The following is a 20,536-nucleotide window of genomic DNA, read 5'->3' on the forward strand; positions in this document are numbered from 1 at the left end:
TTCTCTCTCTCTCTCTCTCTCTCTCTCTCTCTCTCTCTCCCTCTCCCTCTCCCTCTCCCTCTCTGGTTTTTCAAGACAGGGTTTCTTTGTTGCTTTGGAGCTTGTGCTGAAAGTCACTCTGTAGATCAGGCTAGCCTTGAACTCAGAGATCCATGCCTGTCCCTTCTTTCTGAGTGCTAAGACTAAATAAAGGTGTACACCACCACCACCTGGCTGTAGCGGACTTTCTTTTGGGCCACCAACCAGCTCACAAATCATGACACAGAGACTTATTATTGGTTATGGATACTCGGCCTTATCTTATGCTTGTCCCATTAGCTCTTATAACTTAAACTGTTTCTTTTCATCTATGATTTGCCTCGAGGCTTTTTACCTTTCTTCAACCCCTGCAGCACTGGGAGGCATCCCATAGTGATACCAGAATCTTTGGGGAGAGAAGTTCCTAAGGTTTCACAAAGCAGGCTCTCTTCTACTTGTTGGTACGCAGTTTACAGGATTAACTTCAGAGCACAACCACTACTTTGGTTTTAGAATTTAGATCACTGGGGCTGGAGAGATGGCTCAGAGGTTAAGAGCACTGCCTGCTCTTCCAAAGGTCCTGAGTTCAATTCCCAGCAACCACATGGTGGCTCACAACCATCTGTAATGGGGTCTGGTGCCCTCTTCTGGTCCGCTGGTCTCTAGCATGGTGTAAAAGGACGTGGGGCGATCTCCACCGCCTGTAATGTAGTGTGTTTCCCTCAGGAAACATCCCGTTCTATCGGACATTTTTACCCGTGGATTGTCAAGAAGATAACCAACCCCCCCTTAGCGGTGCTGTTCAATTTGATAATAATAATGATAGCTTATACAGAGTTCTGATGAATAAAAATAAACACAAGGACATGTTTCACAGCCTAGGCCTGTGAGTCTCACCTAAGGAGCGGCATGGGTTGTAGCTCAAGTAATGACAACTGAGTCCCAGTAGCCCAAGTTTAAATTCTTTTAACATTAATGTCGGGGGATGTGTTCACAAGTTTCAGAGTGCATCACAGCTGAAACAAACCCTTGAAAATAACAGTTAGACTAAGTTGTTTTTGTTAAATAACTTTGAGGTGAAAACCCTCAAAAGACAATCTAAAGTTTTAGAAAGGCACATAGTAGAAATGTTGGGAGCAATGAACCCCCAGATCCTGAATTTCTTGTAAACAACTTGTTTTCCCCTGCTCTGAGTGCCTGCAGCTGCTCGGAGCACGAGACTCTCAAGAGTTCCTGATGGCAGGGAAGTAGTTTCTGGTGGGTTTGGCTGGGGCATGGCTAGCTGTTAAGAATCTCTATATAAGCAGTTCTGGTACACAATAAAGGGGCATTCTTGGGGAATTCCTGTTTCAAGAATGACCTGTGTCTCTGTCTGTGTGTCTTTGTGTGTTTCACTCTCCAGACCTTGCCAGTTCATGAACTGTACGGTGGTGCACGTAGAGCACAGATGGGCGTGGTGCGCCACAGCTGAATGTGGAACTCTTCAAAGTCAGGGAACAAGAACAAAGCAGACCAATTATTACTCTCCTTGCTAGGATTGGCTGATGACCAAAGGTGATGGTTAATTCCTTAAACCCATTTCTGTCCTCGATCTCCTGACGAAAAAACTATTAATGATTAGATATGCACCCTAAAGATTTAAGTAGAGTTGAATGATTATTCTTCATATATAAAAGTTTAGGTTGTGATTTCTTTAAGATTCCTTACAAGATTACCTTTCAAGATAAGTAATAAAGTAATTGGCCCTTTCTTTTTAACTGCAAAATGCAGCCTGCCAGTAAAAGACCTGACAAAAAATACCTTGCTTGCCACATGGTTAATCTATAACCAGTTAGTTGCTTGGGTTTAAATGCATGTGGGTTCTTGGGATGGTTTGTTTTTCACCTGTAATACATAAAATGTTTGATCATGTGAGGGAGATGAGAAACATGTGTTTACCCAAAATCATTCACTTGAAAAACAGAATGCAACTGTTTTGACTCTTGTACTGCCTAGAAGATTCTATGGGGGTATGAAAGCTGTAAACAACATGAGAGAGGAGAGAGAATAAAGAAGAAGAGGAATAAAGAAGGAAACTATCAAGAGAGTTTGTGACTTTCTCCCTAACCCCCTCAGATAGAAAAGTTTAGCTTCGCTGACTCCATGGATTCCTGTCAAGGTTCTGTGCTGCTGGAGGTTGGTCCCCAGACAGTAGATCACTTTGTTATTAACTAAATAGACTAAAAAAAGTAGGAGGGGCTGGAGAGCTGGCTCAGTGGTTAAGAGCACCAGCTGCTCCTACAGAGGTCCTGTGTTCAATTCCCAGCAACCACGTGGTGGCTCGCAGCCATCAGTAATGAGATCTGGTGCCTTCTTCTGACCCATAGGCATACATACAGGCAGAACACTGTATACATAATAAATAAATCTGTGAAAAAATATGAATAGCCAGCTGTGTATTGTGGGTGACACAAGCAACCCTGCATTCTAGCAGCTGAGAAAAGAGTTACCACAGATCCCAGGCCAGCATGAGCTACCTAGAAAATTCTAAGCAGCCTAGGTTACAAAGTAACGCCAATCCCAGCACTCAGGAGGCAGAGCCAGGCGGATCTCTGAGTTTCATGCCAGACTGGTTTACAGAACAAATTCCAGGACAGCCAGAGTTGTAGAGAAACTCTATCTCAAAAACATACAAACAAAAGGCTGGTCATAGAACATGCTAGTATTTGAGAGGTGGAGGCAGGGAATCAGGAACTAGGTCATCTCCATTTTCAGATACACAATGAATTTGAGGCCAGCCTAGACTACAAGCCTGGCATGGTGGCTTTAGTCCCAGCACTCAAGGAAGCAGGGGGAACCTTTGAGTTTGTGGCCAGCCTGGTCTACATATGAAATTCTAGGTCCATCAAAATGAGAGGAAATCAAAAGGGGGCAAGAGGGCAAGGAGAGGCTCAGAAGGACAAAACCTGCAGCAGCACAAGCTGCTATCTGAGTTAGAACCCCAGAAAGCATGGTAGGAGAACCAACTTCCAAAGTAGTCTGGACCTTCCCATGTGTACTCATGAGTGCACGCACCCATGAACACACACACAAATGTTAAATAACAAAAAATTAAAGGACCAGTGAGATAGTTCAACAGGTGAAGGCATTTACCAACAAGCCTGCTAACCCGAGCCCAATCTCCAGGAAAAAGAAACAAAGCAATTCCTACACGCTCTCCTCTGATACACACACACACACACACACACACACACACACACACACACACCCACATACACGTATAATTTAAAGTTTTGTAAGGCAGGAAAAATACCTTTTTGCTTTGTGTTTATTTCTTGCCTTTTGTTTTCTTTGGTTTGGTTTGTTTGTTTTACTTCTCAAGAGAGGGTTTCTCTGTGTAGCCCTGGCTGTCCTGGAACTCAGAGGAGATCCGCCTGCCTCTGCCTCCTAAATGCTGGAATTAACAGTGTATGCCGCCACTGCCCAGTTATTTTTTTGCTTTTTTGACAGTATTTTGCTCTATAACCCAGGCTGGCGACCAAGTTTCAGTGATCCTCATGTCTCAGCTTTCAGAATGCTAGGATTCTAGGCACAGACCACTGTGTTGGCAAAACCTCTTGTCTGGAGAACTTCAATGGTAAGCTCTCAATGGTTTTTTGTTTGTTTGTTTTTGTTTTTGTATTTTTTAATACAGGGTCCCTCTATTATATAGCTCTGGCTGCTCTGGAACTCTGAAATGTAGACCAGGCTGGCCTCAAAATTAGAAATCTGCCTGCCTCTGACTCCCAAATTCCGGCATTTACGATGTGTGCCCCACACCTGACATCTCAGTTCCCCGTGAACATACAATTTCAATACACTAAGACGAACTCACAAAGATCCGCCTCCCAAGTGCTGGGATTAAAAGTGTGTGCCACCACTGCCTGGCACCTTTTGTGTTTTTAAGACATGGTCTCTTGTTGCCCAGGCTGGGCTCAAAATTACTATTTAATCAAGGATGCCCTTGAACTTCTGATCCTCCTGTCTCTACCTCCCATTATTGGGATGACAGGAAAACACAACCTTGCCTGGTTTAAGGGATGCTGGGAATTAAACACAGGGGATCCTGCATGCTAGGCAAGAACTCTACAAACTGAGGTCCATCTCAGCCCCACAGTCTCTTTTCTGTTCCCTAGAAGCAGCATGTACAGGAGAGACAATATGGGAACACAGCTGTGGATTGCACTTGAAGAAATCAGTAAGTTACAGCGGTCTTAAGTGATTCACCCATGGCCAAAGGGCGGATGAGTAACTGCGGTCAGCCTGGCTCCCAGGAAGTGTGCTATCTGCTCAGCCACTCAGAACCACAGGCAAGAAAAGACCATGACTTCACATCTAGGTTCTAGCAATTCCCTTCTTTTTCTGTCACCTTTATCTTGTCATCCTTAGTTCCCTGGGAACTGAGAGAGTAAGAAGACCTTCCTCAGCACATGACCTTGACTCTCAGCCTGTTCAGTGTGTGTAATTGTAGGAGGGGGGGGGGGGATGGGCTCTGCCAAGGGTTAAAATAAGATGCGCTGAAACAATCATTTCAAAAATCCACTTTTTACTTTGAAAAATATAAAATTCATATTGTTACATTTGAAATGACTAAAGGTAAACAAATATAATAGATTACTAAATATAAATTAACCAGAACATTAATTCTTATATAAATAATAGGAACAAAATATAAGCTGTAATTAATTAAACAGGGAACAACAGAACCATCAGACAGCCATAGACTAAGTAGTCTTCCATTACCTAAACAATAAATGATTTTTGCTTTTTCAAAACAGGGCTTCTCTGTGTTTCTGTGTGATCCTGGCTGTCCTAGAACTCACTCTGTAGACCAGGCTGGCCTCAAACTCAGAGATCCACCTGCCTTTGCCTCCCGAGTGCTGAGATTAAAGGAGTGCACCACCACTGCTTGGCTAAAAATACATATTTTTTAAATAAAGATTAATTTTTCTTATTATTAATTGAATGTCTGTCTGTCTGCCTGTATGTGGGTATGTACAAGAGAGTGCAGATGCCCTTGGAGGTCAGAGGCATCAGATCCTCATGGAGCTGGGTCACCAGAAACTGTGAACCACCCGAAGTGAAAGCTAGGAACCAACCTAACTCTGGTCCTCTGCGAGAACAGAAATGGGGCTGGAGAGATGGTGTGGTAGTTAAGAGTACACATTACTCTTCCAGAAGACCTCAGTTCAGTTCCCAGCACACATGCTGGGCAGCCCATACAGCCAATAACTCCAGCTCCAAAGGATCTAACATTCTCTTCTGGCTTCCATGGGCAGGTACACACACACACACACACACACAAATATAAAAAATAAATATTTAAGGGGCTGGGGAGATGGTTCAGTGGTTAAGAGCACTGGCAGATCTTCCAGAGAACCCGGGTTCAGTTCCCAGCACCCACATGGCAACTCACAACTGTCTGTAATTCCAGTTCAGGGGATCTGACTTCCTCATATAGACATACATGCAGGTAAAACCCCAATGCTCATGAAATAGAAATAAATAAAATTAAAAAAAATAAATATTTAAATACAGGCTAGCCAGGATTACATAGTGAGACTGTATGTCAAAAAAGGGAATAAATATATTGGAATAAATCTACTTTTTAAAAGAGCAGCAAGCCGGCAATGGCAGCGCACGCCTTTAATCCCAGCACTCGGGAGGCAGAGGCAGGCAGATCTCTGTGAGTTCGAGGCCAGTCTGGTCTACAGAGCTAGTTCCAGGACAGGCTCCAAAGCCACAGAGAAACCCTGTCTCGAAAAACCAAAAAAAAGGGTGCATGGGAGAAGAGAAAGGCATTGCTCTCTTTTGGGCAGATTGAAGGTAGCTTTACAGTTTGTTGGTCAGGAAATCATATCTCAAAAGTCAAAGATGCATCCTTCAAAATTCTGCTTTCTAGGAAGTTGCTCCTTGGCCGTCGACAGAAACACATGGAGGGACATATAGTAGCGGCTGTCCTTTGATTTGAAGAGTCAAGCTGGAGGCATACTTGTCAGTCATATAACTTAGGACAAGTTGCCGACCCCTCCCCTCTTGTTTTGTTTTGTTTTGTTTTGCGGTGGGCGCCTCACTACGTATCGCTTACTGGCCAGGAGCTTGAGTGTAGACCTGACTGGCCTTGGACTAGCAGAGATCCTATCCAGGGTGTATTCTAGCTCACTAAGATTTTTATTTGTGATGCTGCTGAAGCCGGCCTTGAACCCTAGCCTTCCTGCTTCCACTTTCTGAGTGCTGGGGTTACAGACATGCACCCTCATGAAGCACTGAATGAAGGAGAAAGAAAGCAAGAAAGAGAAAGAAAAAGACATGGCTGCTTGGCTGCTCCCAGGTCTGGTGGAGGAGAGGTTTAGTGTAGATACGTGGAGAGCTGGGCCTTGTGGGGGTGGAGGGAGAGGAAGAAATGGGGAGTACCAGGTGCAGCATCCAGGAGGCCCAAAGGCACATAGGAACTATGGTTGGAGCGTTCGTGGTGGGGGGCAGGGTATGCCAGCCAGGAGGACCCTCAACAGGTAGGGATTCGGGGAAAACCAGGTGGCCAAGTCTGATTTGATGTGTTAAATGGGAACCTCGGCCTCCCCCCCCCCCGGTTCGAAACAACCAGTAGGTCTCTCTTTTATTTCAGTTTTGTGATATGTAAATAGGAATAATCAGTGCCTGTTCTCAACTGCTTTCCTCTTGTTACAAGGATGAAAAATCATCTTTATGAAGTATTTGCAACGTTGCTCCCTTCTGTCTCTTTATTTCCTAGTAACCTACATGTAGGGGGTTAGTCACATGTAAGTATGTTATTCCAAGTAAGCTCATTTCTGTCCATAGTTACTTTAATTTGTCAAATTGCTTTGTCTTGGAAAACAGAATTTACAGCTCAAAATTATAGGGTAAATCTGATTTAGGATTTATGAAGGGAAAAATTGTGTGGGGAAAGCATATACACCAGGAGGAAGAAGGATACAGTCATTTCCCAGAAAGACACTTGGATAAGCAGCTAGCTGGTGGGGTGTGTGTTGGTAGGTGATTCATTGCCTGTCTTGGGCTTGAAAGGTTTTCTCCTTCCTTCCTTCCTCCTCCCACCCCCCACCCTATGCTTCTTTCTTCTTTCCTTTTTTTAATGGAGCACAATGACTTTGGCTTCAAGAAATTGCTCAGAGAGGACTGAAGAGGTGTCTTAGCAATTAAGAGCACTTGTTCATGCAGAGGACCCAGGTTGGGTTCCAAGCACCCCCATGGTGGCTCACAGTTGGTTGTAATTCCAGTTCCAATCAAATCCAGTGCCCTCTTCTGGCCCTCAGGGGCTCCAGGCCGGAAAGTGGTTGCACGTAAAATAAACTCCCTCCCTCCCTCCCTCCCTCCTNAAAAAAAAAAAAAAAAAAAAAAGCAAAAAGTACTCTTAATTGCTTAGTCATCTCTCGAGCCACCAAAATTAAGCACTTTAATACAAAGAAAACTTACTTACCAAATATAAATTACACCTATTCATCTTACCTGCCATGGATCCAGCCATTAATCTGTGTACATGACCAGAAACTCCCAGCTTCGTAGTAATGAACTAGAAACCAAAAACACTGAATTAAATGAGATTCTATTTTATGTGTTAAAGTTAGAAGAGCCAGCGAGATGGCTCAGAGGTCAAGAGCATTTTCTGCTCTCGCAGACAACTTGGATTCTCTTCCCACTACCCACAAGGTAGCTCATAACTGTCTGTAACTGCAGTCCCAGGGAATACAGCACCCTCTTCTGGCTACCATATGCAACAGACATTTACAGTACACACACACACACACACACACACACACACACACACACACACACACGAAGGCAAAACACTTGGATACGTGAAATAAAAATAAATCTTTTAATTTTCTGAAAATCAGTTTTAGTTAGGTGGTGGTGGCACACCCTTTAATCCCAGCACTCAGGAAGCAGAGGCAGGCAGAACTTCCGTAAATTTTATTGTGTGTGTGTGTGTGTGTGTGTGTGTGTATGATTGTGCACATTCACGGACTTCAGGGGACAACTGGAAGAAGTCAGCTATCCACTAAGTGGATCCCTGGGACTGAATTTAGGTTGCTAGGCAAAAGCTACCCTTATCCCCTGAGCCTCTGCACTCACCCTATATATATCCTTTTGAGAGACGCTTTTGAGCTGGGCATGGTGGTACACACTTACAATTCCAGCACTTGAGAGGTAGAGGAGGGAAGACCAGGAGTTCAGAGCCAGCGCTGGCTACACAGTAAATTCCAGGCCCCTCTCAAAACAAACGGAAAATGAGAAGATGCTCAGCTGGGAAGTGATTACACACAAGCATAAAGGCCTGCGCTTGATTCTCCACACCCAGGCTTCACCACCAGCAGCAGGCACAAGGTCCTAGCTGCAATCCCCAGCACCAGACAAAATTCCAATGCAGAGCAGAGTGACAGGCCATGGAATCCCTGGATGTGGGCGGTAGAAGCAAATGACCATCAAACCCAGTCTGTGTTTTATGAAGATACTGTTTCAAAACAATGAAGGAAGTAAGGGCCAAACCATGGGACCCACATGATGGAAGGACTTCCAAACATGTTCTCTGACTTGCATGTGTGTGTGCGCACACACACACACACACACACACACACACAAATGAAAACAAATGTCTGGTATTAAACATAATATTTAAAGAGATGAAAGAGAAAAACCCAACTACCGTTTTGTAATGCTCAAAGGCCATGAACTGGATTGCACCATAGGGAAAGATTCGAATCATCATCGCACCGTTTCCTTTATACAGTCCAAGGTATCCTTCTTTCTGGGGAACGGCACGCAGTGTAGAGAGTACCCCTATTTATGGAAAGAGTTTAGAGGAAAAACACTATTAAATTCTTGAAAACCATAACTTTGAGCCCGGCACGTGGCTCCCATCTGTAAGCTTTCTTAACTGTTTTTGTTCTGTTCTCCTTTTTCTTTTAGTATGTACGTATTTGCCATTGTGTACGTGCTTGAGAATGTGTGCACACTGGTGTGTTCATGTCACAGTGCATGTGTGGAGATCAGAGGACACCTCTGAGGAGCCAGTTCCCTCCTTCCATATTTATATGGGTTCTGGGGATCAAACCTGAGTCAATAGGCTTAAATGATAAGCATCTGACCCACTGCACTCTCTTGCTGACCCTCATTTTTGTTCTCTTTTTGTTGTTGTTGTTGTTGTTGTGTGTGGTTGTCTGCATGTGTGTTGTTTTATGATGGGGTCTCACTACATAGCTCCAGCTGGCCTGTAGTTCACAGAGATCTGCCTGCCTCTGCCTTCTGAATACAGGATTAAAGACATGTGCTACCAGCTGGACCCTGTTTCTTCCTTTTTCCTAACTGTAACCTCAATATAAGGGAGGAAGATAGCATACTCAAGGCCAACATGAAGAACAGTATGTCTCAATGCTCTCTCCTCAAATAAACATATCTAAATTCAAATTTTCATAGAAAACACTGACAGACATTACTAAGCCATCACTCATAATGAAATTGTGTTTGAGGAATTATATAATTTCATGAGTGTTTTGTTTTGTTTTCTTAGAGAGGTTCTCCTATAACCCAGGCTGATCTCAAACACACTACTCAGCCAGGAATGACCTTGAGTCTTGATCCTCCTGCCTCCACCTCTCAAGTGCTGGGATTATTAGTGTGTACCATCAGGTCTGACCACAAGTGGTAATTTATTTTTTTTAACAGTTTATTCTTTTTTATTTCTAAGAGACTGATGATAAAGCTTTTTTTTAAAATGTGCATTGGTGTGTTGCCTATGTATATGTCTATGTGAAGGTGTCAGAATCCCTGGAACTCAAGTTACAAATAGTTGTGAGCTGCCATGTGGGTGCTGGGAATTGAACCTGGGTCCTCTGGATGATCAGCCAATGGTCTTAACTGTTGAATTACCTCTCCAGCTCAATTTCTTTATTTTATTTCATGTATACAACTGTTTTGTCTACATGTTTGTATGCATTACATGAGCGACAAGTGCCCACAAAGCTCAAAAGAGGGTATAAGATCCCTTGGAACTGGAGCCATAAATGACCATTAGCACCATTGTGTGGGTGCTGAGAATTGAATCCAGGTCTCTACAAAAACAAAAAGTGCTTCCAACCTTTGAGCCATCTCTCCAGCCCACAACAGAAAAGGGTAATTTCTATATCATAGTTAAACTGCATCATTTATCTAAATCATATAAATAAGCGTTACTAACATAAAATATAAGGTTTACCACTGAGATGGACATGGTGGCACACACCTTTAATTCTAGTACTGGAAAGGCAGAAGCAGAAGGATCTCTGTGAGTTCAAGGCCAGCATGATCTAAGTAGTGAGTTTCAGGACAGGCTCCAAAGCCACAGCGAAACCCTGTCTCGAAAAACCAAAAAAAAAAAAAAAAAAAAAAAAAAGATAGATAGATAGATAAATTGATAGATAAATGAATGAATAAACCAACAAAAAACAACGCTTATCACTGCAAGTACAGCTATAAATCTTAAAAAAATCATATTCAAAGTCATAGCAAATTATATTGAATGAGCCAGAACCACCTAACAAGATTAGCAACAGTAATAAATATATCTGAGAGATTCAAATGTTGGACTGAGGATTATAAGGCTCTATCTGAAACTATGAAGGAAGGCTTCTCAGGCTGGCCTAAGCACAAGTTTATTTCCATAAGGAAATAACAAACAAGGAAGTAACAGGAACAGGCATCTCTGGGTACTCAGTACTGTGGCAGAGCTGAGTGGCAGAGCTCTTGTTTAACTTGTGTGAGGCAACAGGTTCAATAATCAGTACCAAACACAAAACTTTAAAAAGTCAGCCAGAAGGAAGTGGCATGTGCCTTTAGTCCCAGCACTCAGGAGGTAGAGGCAGGTGGATCTCTGAGTTCAAGGCCAGTCTGGTCTACAGAGTTGCAGTTTGGACAGCCAGGGCCAAACAGTAAAACCCTGTTTTGAAAAACCAAAACCAAAACAAAACAACAAAAAAAAAGTATTGCAACTGCTTAATGCAAGGGTGCTGTTTGCCTCAAGAATACCGACAAAGGGCTTCGCTCTGCCCCACCTATGGGTATCTTTAGATTCCAGCAACATGAATCACTAACCCATTATCAATATCCTCTGGGGCATGTGCCAAGATGCCCAGCAGATAGCTGAAACTTCACATAATATCAAACCCCGGGAACACTATGTTTTCCTGTACAAACATACTTATGATAAACTTTAATCCAGTGATCAGGCACAGTAAGCTGTGCATGGTGGTTCGCTCCAGTGACATCCACACTGAGAGGACTGAGACAGAAGGACTGACGTGAAACAGGCCAACCTCTGCTACAGAGTGAATTCTAGGCTAGCCTAGGCTTCAGTGAGATCTTATATTAAAAAAATTATTTTTTTAATACACAAAAAAAAACCAGTTATGGGGACACAAGCCTATCCTCTAGTATTTGGGTGGCTGACACAGGAGTCCAAGGTCAGCTTGGACTACACAGCTACATTACAGACAGAGCTGCATCCGGAGACATGGTCTAAAAAGAGGGGTAGCAAGTAGTCCCTTTAAAGCTTGTCCCAGACATCAACTCTCTTACTCCTCTCTCTACAAGAAAACAGGTAGGCAATGCTTCACTCCTTTCCATCTTTAGCATCTCTCCTACCTACTTTTTACGTCAACTTGACAGAAGCTAGAGTCATTGAGGGAGAGAACCTCAGTTGAGAAAATGCCTCCATAAAATAGGGCTGTAGGCAAGTCTATAGGGCATTTTCTTAATTAGTGATTGAAGGAGGAGGGTCATCCCTGGGCAGATGGTCCTTGGTTCTATAAGAAAGTAGATTAAAGCCAGGCGGTGGTGGCGGCACACGCCTTTAATCCCAGCACTGGGGAGGCAGAGGCAGGCAGATCTCTGTGAGTTCAAGGCCAGCCTAGTCCTTAAAGTAAGTTCCAGAACAGACTCCAATGCTCAGAAAGCTATAAGGAGCAAGCCAGTAAGCATCGCTCCTCCGCAGCCCCTGCATCAGCTCCTGCCTCCAGCTTACTGCCCTGTTTGAGTTCCTGACTTCCTTCAATGAAGAACAGTGATATAGAGGAGTAAGTCAAATAAACCCTTTCCTCCCCAACTTGTTTTTGGTCATGGTGATTCATCCCAGCACTAGAAAACCACACTAGGACAGCATCTGTAACTCACCTAAATGTTTGTAATGGTGGTTGTGAGCTTGTAATAAAACCTTTACTCGATCCAAAGGAGCAACTGTGGTTTTGGCACAGCACCCAGCAATACCTAAAAGAAAATGGAAAGGTCAGAAAGAATCTGGATACATTCTCTTCCTAAAGGAAAATCATCACGAGTCTAGTGAGTACCCCAACTATGGTTCAGTTTGGTCCCTATAATGAGAACTGCTTGGTAATAGGGTTATGCAGATGACTGACCCCCAATCCCTGTAACCTAAAAGCAAGTTTTAAGAGTACACAGCAATGCAATAGCCAAAGTCTGATGAGCAGAGGGCAAGATACCCAACCAGGAAGTTCTACTTGAAACTGATTTCTTGGCCGGGCTATGGTGGTGCACGCTTTTAATCCCAGCACTTGGGAGGCAGAGGCAGGAGGATCTCTTTGAGTTCGAGGCCAGCCTGATATATGGAGCCAGGGAGCAAGTTCCAGGACAGGCTCCAAAGCCACAGAGAAACTCTGTATTGAAAAACCAAAAAAAAAAAAAAAGAAAAAGAAACTGATTTCTTCTAGAAATATATTCTTCATTAAAACAGCAAAACAACCTTTGCCCATGAAATTAATCATTCGTTTACAATGCAGCAAGTATGCATTTGGTGCCCATACTGTTCCACCAGCACATGGTAGGCATGGAAGCAGAGACATGCTTACAGTAAGTTCACTTAGATCCCTGAGATGTCAGCCCACCAATAAGGATGGTTTTAAAATGATCAAATGTAGGACATGGTGACATAAACCAGCCTTTGGGAAGTTGTGACAGAGGATTGCTGTGAGTTGCTTTTGCTGCAGATATGCACTTCCAGGCCAATGTAAACTACAGAGTGAGATCATATCTAAAAAAAAAAAGAAAAGAAAAGAAACAGGGCATAGCCCATGCCTTTAATCCCAGCATTTGGGAGGCAGAGGCAAGTAGGTTATTGTGAGTTGGATGCCAGCCTGATTTATATAGTGAGTTCCAGGAAACCTATGGCTACATAGAGAGACCGTGTCTCAAGGAAAAAAGAAAAGAAAGCCGGGTGGCAATGACACACACCTCGGGAGGCAGAGGCAGGTGAATCTCTCTGAGTTGGAGGCCAGCCTAGTCTACAAAACAAGTTCTAGGACAACAAGAGGTACACGGAGAAATTCTGTCTTAGAAAAAGGAAAAAGAAGGAAAGAAAGGAAGAAAAGCAAAAGAAAGAAAAAAACTTAGGAGCTTGAGAGATAATCCAGCAGTTAAGAGCACTGCTTACTCTTCCAGAGGACCTGAATTCGATTACTGGCACCTATAGGGTAGCTCAAACCATCTGTAACTCCAGTACCAGGATGCCCTCTTCTGGCATCCACTGGCAGCCCCTGCATATGGTGTGAATACAGACATATAGGCAGCCAGGCAGCTGTGGTACACACCTTTAATTCCAGCACTTGGGAGGCAGAGGCAGGTGGATCTCTGTGAGTTTGAGGCCAGCCTGGTCTACTAGAGCTAGTTCCAGGACAGACTCCAAAGATTACAGAGAAAACAAACAAACAAACAAACAAACAAACAAAAGACATAAATAAGCTGGGCGGTGGTGTCGCACCCCTTTAATCCCAGCACTTGGGAGGCAGAGGCAGGCAGATCTCTGGGAGTTCCTGAGACTAGCCTGGTCTACAAGAGCTAGTTCCAGGACAGGCTCCAAAGCCACAGAGAAACCCTGTCTCGAAAAACCAAAAAAAAAAAAAAAATAACATAAATATAGGCAAAACACCCATACACATAAAATAAAAATAAAGGAAAAACTGTTTAACTTAAGCACATACAAAATATTATGAAGACTTTCCTACCAGAGTCAGGCATGGGTTCACACCTATAATACCAACACTGGAAAGGCAGATGCAGAATATCTGCCTCAGGTCATATCAACTTTGAAGCCAGCCTAGACTGCATGAGACCCTGTTTCAAAACACTACCACCACTACCACCACCACTACTGCACAAACATGAAAACCTGAGTCTAGGCCTGAATCCAGATCATAGGTACCCATCTAAAACCTGGGCATGGTGGCATCTAACTGTAACCCCAGCACTGGCAGGCTGGAGCAGGCAGATCTCTGGAGCCCTCTGATCAACCACCCTAACTAATCCGAGAGCTCCAGGGAAAGACTGCTTCAAAAACTAAGGTGGATGGCCAGTCACTGGAGTTGGACTTTTCTTTGAGCTTCCAACCAGCTCCCAAATAAAGACAGAGACTTATTATTAATTATGAATGCTTAGCCTTAACTTAGGCTTGTCAAGCACACATACACACAGAGAGATAAGTGTAATTTTTAAATAAATAAAAGTAATCTTTGCCCCCCCACACACAAAGTACTGGTCATGGTAGCACATGGCCTATAAACGCAGGACTAGGCCAAGGCAGCAGAACTGGGAGAATCAGGAGTTTAAAGCCAGCCTCGGTCAACCAGTTCCTTTCTTTCCGTGGATCTGGCACTGGCACGCAAGAGCTGCCAAGTATAACCTCCTTGGTTGTCTATGCAGCCTGCTGGATGTCTGGGTTCCCCTTAGAGATCTTCAGAACAGTTTTCTGATGGGTGTTTAGATCTCTGATCTCAATGCTGACCCCAACCTAGAACCCAGAAAAATAAACAGGGTACTTTTGGGAAAGCCCTAGGACAGTGTGGCCAGGGTTCATACAGCGGTTTGAACGAGAACGGCGCCCATAGTCTCATATGCTTGAATACTTGGTCCTAAGTTGGTGGAACTGTTTGGGAAGGCTCAGGAAGCATGGCCTTGTTGAAGGATGTGGGTCACTGGGGGTACAGGCTTTGAGGTTTCAAAATATTCCCACCATTGCCAGTGTGTCTTTCTATGCCTCCTGTTTAAAGATCAGAATGTAAGCTCTTAGATGTTGGTGAAGTTACGCCTTTGCTCTGCCATTGTAGACTCTGAAACCAAAGCCCAACTGAACACTTTTTTTTTTTTGAGATGGGGTCTCACTGTGTATTCCTGGCTGTTCTGGAATTTGCTCTCTAGAACAGGTGTGCCTTGAATTCACAGATATCAACCTGCTACCTTCCTAAAGCACTGGGATTAAAGGAGTGTGCCACCAGGCCCGGCCAACAGATCTTTCTTGTGTCCTCTGATACACACACACACACAGGCCAAAATGGGCACCTAACTGGAACTCAGGTGTTCCAGTATGAATAAAGAGATGTCGTTGTATTTTTTTTTTTTTTTGGTTTGTCTGTGGCTTTGGAGCCTGTCCTGGAACTAGCTCTTCTAGACCAGGCTGGTCTGGAACTCACAGAGATCCGCCTGCCTCTGCCTCCCAAGTGCTGGGATTAAAGGCGTGCACCACCACCGCCAGGCTTTGGTTTGTGTTTTGAGACAAGTTGGCCTCGAACTTACATAGATCCACCTGCCTCTGCCTCCTGAATGCCAGAAATAAGAGATGCTTTTTCAATCTGCAGAAGAAAATAATTACATTCTCAATACCTACCACTGCAAGCTATGGATACAATCTTTCCACAAGTACTCATGATGTGGGGTTTTTTTTAATTGCCATTCGTAAATAATTAGGTGATGACCACTCCAACAATCAGTCATTGTGGGAAAGGGGAGATAAAAGACAGCAACATCTGCACACAGGAAGGGAGAGGAAATCTGAGACCAGGAAACCTTCTGGTCTTCCTGCCACAGAGTACTTCTTTTCAAGCAATTGCATGCAGCTTGTTTAACCACAGTTCCCGGAACCAGTTTTGGTCGTAGGCAGTTTTGCACAATACCCCTAGTCAGTTTTGTTTTGTTTTTGAGACATGGTATCACTAGGCATTCCTAGCTTGCCTGGAACTTGCTATGTAGACCAGCAACCTCCAACTCAAGATCTGCCTGTCTCAGCCTCCCTGATATCAGATTCAAAACACGTGCCACCACGGCCACCTCATGTCCTAGTCTATTTTTAAAAGCTGGCCTCCAGAGACGGACAGTGGTGGCACACGCCTGTCATTCCAGCACTTGGGAGGTAGAGGCAGGAGAATCAGGAGTTCAAACCCAGCGTCAAATACATGAGGAGGCTGAGGGTGCTACATGAAATAGTCTCATATTCTCAACCTCACCCCCTCCTCCCTCTCCCTTTCCCCCTCCCCTTCCCCTCTCCCTCTCCTCCCTCTCCCTCTCCATCTCCCTCTCCCTCTCCCTCTCTCTCTCTCTCACACACACACACACACACACACACACCACGTGTGAAGGGAGCACGAGCGCAAACTGGCTTCCACCCATTATTTGTTTTCCTTTTAAGCAAACGGCGAAACCCAAGCCTACATTGCCAGTCAGATTATCTGTAACAGAAAGAGGCGCCTGCCCATCATGTCCCACCTAAAGGGTCCTTTTCTTTTCAACCATAGAGAACAGGTGCTTGGTTCAGTCCGTCCACGTCCCTGGGGGCCGGTGGAGGATCAGACGAGTCGGGAGCGGCTGAGTTCACTGCCCGGCTGCGCGCTGCAGCGGAAGTCCCGAGCTGTCACCGCGGCTGCCGGCTCTGACGCGCCGGTGGCCCGACTTCTCCAAACCATTCCCCGGGTCCCGGCGGCGGACACCTACCTCCGGCCAGGAAGGAACGCAGCCAGTAGAAGTCTCGGCGCGACGCCGCGCCACCACTCCCCGCCGCCTGCGGCACCGCGGGTGCAGGGTCGGCCGCCGCCAGGGCCGCCGCCGCCGCCGCCGCCATCGGGACCTGCGCCACGTCCCGAGCCTCCGCTGCCAACTTACAAAACCCTGGGCAGCACCATGACTGGAGCCGGCTCTGACAGGAGCCCGGCCGCCGGGCGGGCGGGGCCAGATTATGCTCGTGGCGCGGCGGCGCGGAATGATGACGCACGAGCAGCTGGGTCCCGGCCAAGGGGGTCGGAGGATTAGGGCGGAAGTGGGCGTTGCCCAAGGGGGTTTGGGCACTCAGGGTCCTGGTGCCCTAGCAGAAGGTTCGCGGAAAGCTGGCCTTTCACAGCTCACCACCTCTGTAGCCAGACAAGGTGGTTCATGCCTGCGGTCTCAACACTCCCAAGCCTGATGCAGGAGAATGAAAATCAGTGTCAGTTTGAGCTGCATAGTGAGACCCTATCCCCGCTCATTCAATCCCAGCACCCAGATTCAGAATCAGGAGGCTCACCTCCCTCCAGATCAAGGCCAGCCTAGGCATCAAATTGAGTTCCAGACTCTCCAGGGCTGCTGAAAGAGACTCTGTCTCAAAAGAAAAAGTAGGCCAGCAAGATGGCTCAACGGGTGGAGACACTTGTCGCTAGGCTAGGCTACCTGACTTATCTCCAGGACCTATTTAGTTGATGGAAACAATTGATTCCCACAAGATGTTCTCTGACTAACAATGTTGAGGGCTGGAGAGATGGATCAGCGGTTAAGAACACACCCTAGGACTCCCTCTAACCTCCATAAAATGTACATTTTCTAGAACCTAACTACTGATTCCTGGTTCTTTCCAAGAATCTCTGAACATATTCCTATCTCCTACCAAATCAGCCCTGCCTTGGCAGAGCTCCTCATTCAAGTATTCCCAGTAAACTTCCACCCCACCCATAATACTGCTGAATATATACTGTATATGTATATGTATACACACACACATACACATACACACATAAACATATGGTGCCCCAGGCTTTAACACAAGCAGCTCAACCTTATTGGGCTTTCTGATCCACTCCCATCTTCCACCAATCATATCCCAAACCATCTCACACACAAACAATAAATCCTTAGGAACATGCTGGTTTCTTCTCCTTTAACTCGCTGTATTTATAAATGCTCAACCCTTCTCTTTTACCCCCCCCCCCCCCAACCCTTCCTTCCTCTGTCCCTGCATTCCTAAGGCCCCACTATGTAGACTTGGTTTATTTGGAGGTTCTAGCAGGGTGGTACCCGTATTCCTACACTCTTCATCAAAATCAAAGACCTATCCTCTATTTGGGGAACATCATCCTCTTTGACGAAATATGCAGCTTTAGAAGGGATGTCCATGGAGTGAGAAGAGGGAAGGAGACACCCACTTAGCCAACCAGATCAATTTGGTGATCAGTGGGGGCAAAGATGCAGCCAGAACACCCTTCAAATCCATGAACTAATACTAAATACTAAGCGTGGCCCAGGCTGGTCTTGATCTGAGATACTTATGTCTCATTCCTGCCCCCCCCCCCATGTGCTAAGAGTACAGGATTTCACCATCACTCCTGGGGTATTCTCTGTCTGTGTCTCTCTTCTCTGTTTCTGTGTGAGAGAGACACACACAGAGACAGAGACAGAGACAGAGAGATACACACTGGGGATCCATTGAACCCAGAGCCTAGCAAATGTTAGTCAGACTCCTTAACCCACCAGAATTTCTAGCTGACATCTAGGTTATCCACGTTTAAACCCTGATCTTCGTTCTTAAGTATACTGTTCACTCAGCCTTTACTCTTACACAGTCAGGAGCTTTGTATTCTGTCCATAAACTAGAAAAACCACAAGCCCAGTTAGTTTCCCTGCTTTCTTTACCCATTACTGTCCATTCTTGACATAAGAGCTAATGCAACTTTTAAATGTTATATGTTCATTTATGTTGTGTTTGGGGGAGCACACAAATGCGGTGGTCACAAAACAACTTATGAAGTCAGTTGCTTTTCTCCTTCCCGGGGATTAAGAACGGGTCTTCGGGTTTAGTTGAAAGTGCCTTAGCCGGGCGATGGTGGCGCACGCCTTTAATCCCAGCACTCGGGAGGCAGAGGCAGGCGGATCTCTGTGAGTTCGAGACCAGCCTGGTCTACAGAGCTAGTTCCAGGACAGGCTCCAAAGCCACAGAGAAACCCTGTCTCGAAAAACAAAACAAAACAAAAAAAAGTGCCTTTACCCCATTGTGCCATCTTACTTATTTTAAAGACCTAAAATAGCTTAGCATGGTGGCTCACGCTTGTGGTGACAGAACTAGGGAGTGATCCTTCAAGGCTAATCTGGGCTACAGAGTAAAACCCTTTTAGAAGAACTATAAGATATGGGCTAGAGGGATGGCTCAGCTGTTACGAGCACTGGCTGATCTTCCAGAGGTCCTGAGTCCAATTCCCAGCTATCTCATGGTGACTTCCAACCATCTATAATGAGATCTGGTGTTGTCTTCTGGCTGGTAGGCATACATGGAGGCAGAATGTTGTATACATAAAAAGTAAATAAATCTTTAAAAAAAAAAGTGTAGATCTCTGGGAGTTCGAGGCCAGCCTGGTCTACAAGAGCTAGTTCCGGGACGGGCACCAAAGCTACAGAGAAGCCCTGTCTCGAAAAACCAAAAAAAAAAAAAGTGTAGGATTAAAGGCTTGGGGATGTAGCTAAGTTACCTAGAATGCAGCAAGCTCTAGTATGATCCTGAGCGTCAAAGTAACTGGCATGCAATCATGCCTACTCCAGAGAGCAACCTTCTATCCTACAGCGGTCTGGTGAATATCCACTGTACCACAATTAGGACACCATTTCTTTGGCTTTTTTGCTGGTACAGATGTGTGCCGCCACACCCAGCAGATGCTAGATACACAGAAAGAGCAATCATCTTTCCAGAACCTGTAGAAAATAGTATTCGTGGGCTAAAAGAGAAAAAGAGCCCTGTCTCTCTCAAAGAACTTGCTTTTTTTTTTTTTTTTTTTTGAGACAGGGTTTCTCTGTGGCTTTGGAGCCTGTCCTGGAACTAGCTCTGTAGACCAGGCTGGTCTCAAACTCACAGAGATCTGCCTGCCTCTGCCTCCCGAGTGCTGGGATTAAAGGCCTGCGCCACCATTGCCCAGCAAAACTTGCTTTTTTTTTTTTTTGCGAAAGAATGTAAAACTAATAGGAAAATGTGTTGCACAAAAGATAAAAACTGAAGCTGGATGGTGGTGCACACCTTTAATCCCAGCACTAGGAGGCAGAGGCAGGCAGATCTCTGTGAGTTCAAGGCCAACCTGGTCTATACAGTGAGTTCCAAGACAGGCTCTAAAGCTGCACAGAGAAACCATGTCCCAAATAAATAAATAAATAAATAAATAAATGGAAGGCAGCTGGTCATGGTGGCTCATTCTGACTTCCCATAGTAGAGGCAGATGGATTCCTGTGTCTTTAAAGCCAGCCTGATCTATATAAAGAGTTCCAGGCTAAAATGGACATGGTGGTGTATGCCTTGAATTCCTGAACTTGGGAGGCAGAGGCAGGTGGATCTCTGGGAGGTCAAAGTCAATCTGGTTTACAGAGCAAGTTCCAGGCCCAGCCAGCGCTATTATATAGAGAAACCCTGCCTGGGGGGGGGGGGGGG

General features: G+C 45.1%; 1 protein-coding gene and 1 pseudogene across 3 annotated transcripts in view; one reads left to right on the top strand and one right to left on the bottom strand.

Moving 5' to 3' along the window:
- Slc25a16 (solute carrier family 25 member 16) overlaps nt 1-17,067 on the bottom strand; it is a 26,536-nt gene extending 9,469 nt beyond the window's left edge. Inside the window, exons 1-5 of one of the 3 annotated variants that reach the window (XM_050141728.1) lie at nt 16,594-16,734; nt 12,220-12,312; nt 10,295-10,403; nt 8,720-8,853; nt 7,522-7,585 (exon numbers count right to left, since the gene is read on the bottom strand). In XM_050141728.1, coding sequence (XP_049997685.1) covers nt 7,522-7,585; nt 8,720-8,853; nt 10,295-10,355 — 259 coding nt within the window. In that variant the 5' untranslated portion in view covers nt 10,356-10,403; nt 12,220-12,312; nt 16,594-16,734. Of the gene's footprint in view, nt 1-7,521; nt 7,586-8,719; nt 8,854-10,294; nt 10,404-12,219; nt 12,313-16,593; nt 16,735-16,818 lie in introns of those variants that run through there. The other 2 variants (XM_050141719.1, XM_050141734.1) reach the window with 2 other exon arrangements.
- Nucleotides 14,652-14,801, top strand: LOC126502859 (uncharacterized; annotated as a pseudogene).
- Nucleotides 17,068-20,536: the final 3,469 nt, after the last annotated feature.

The sequence above is a fragment of the Alexandromys fortis genome, unplaced genomic scaffold, assembly GCF_014885135.2.
Source record: "Alexandromys fortis isolate MF-2015 unplaced genomic scaffold, M_Fortis_MF-2015_v1.1 scaffold_9, whole genome shotgun sequence".
NCBI lineage: Eukaryota > Metazoa > Chordata > Mammalia > Rodentia > Cricetidae > Alexandromys > Alexandromys fortis.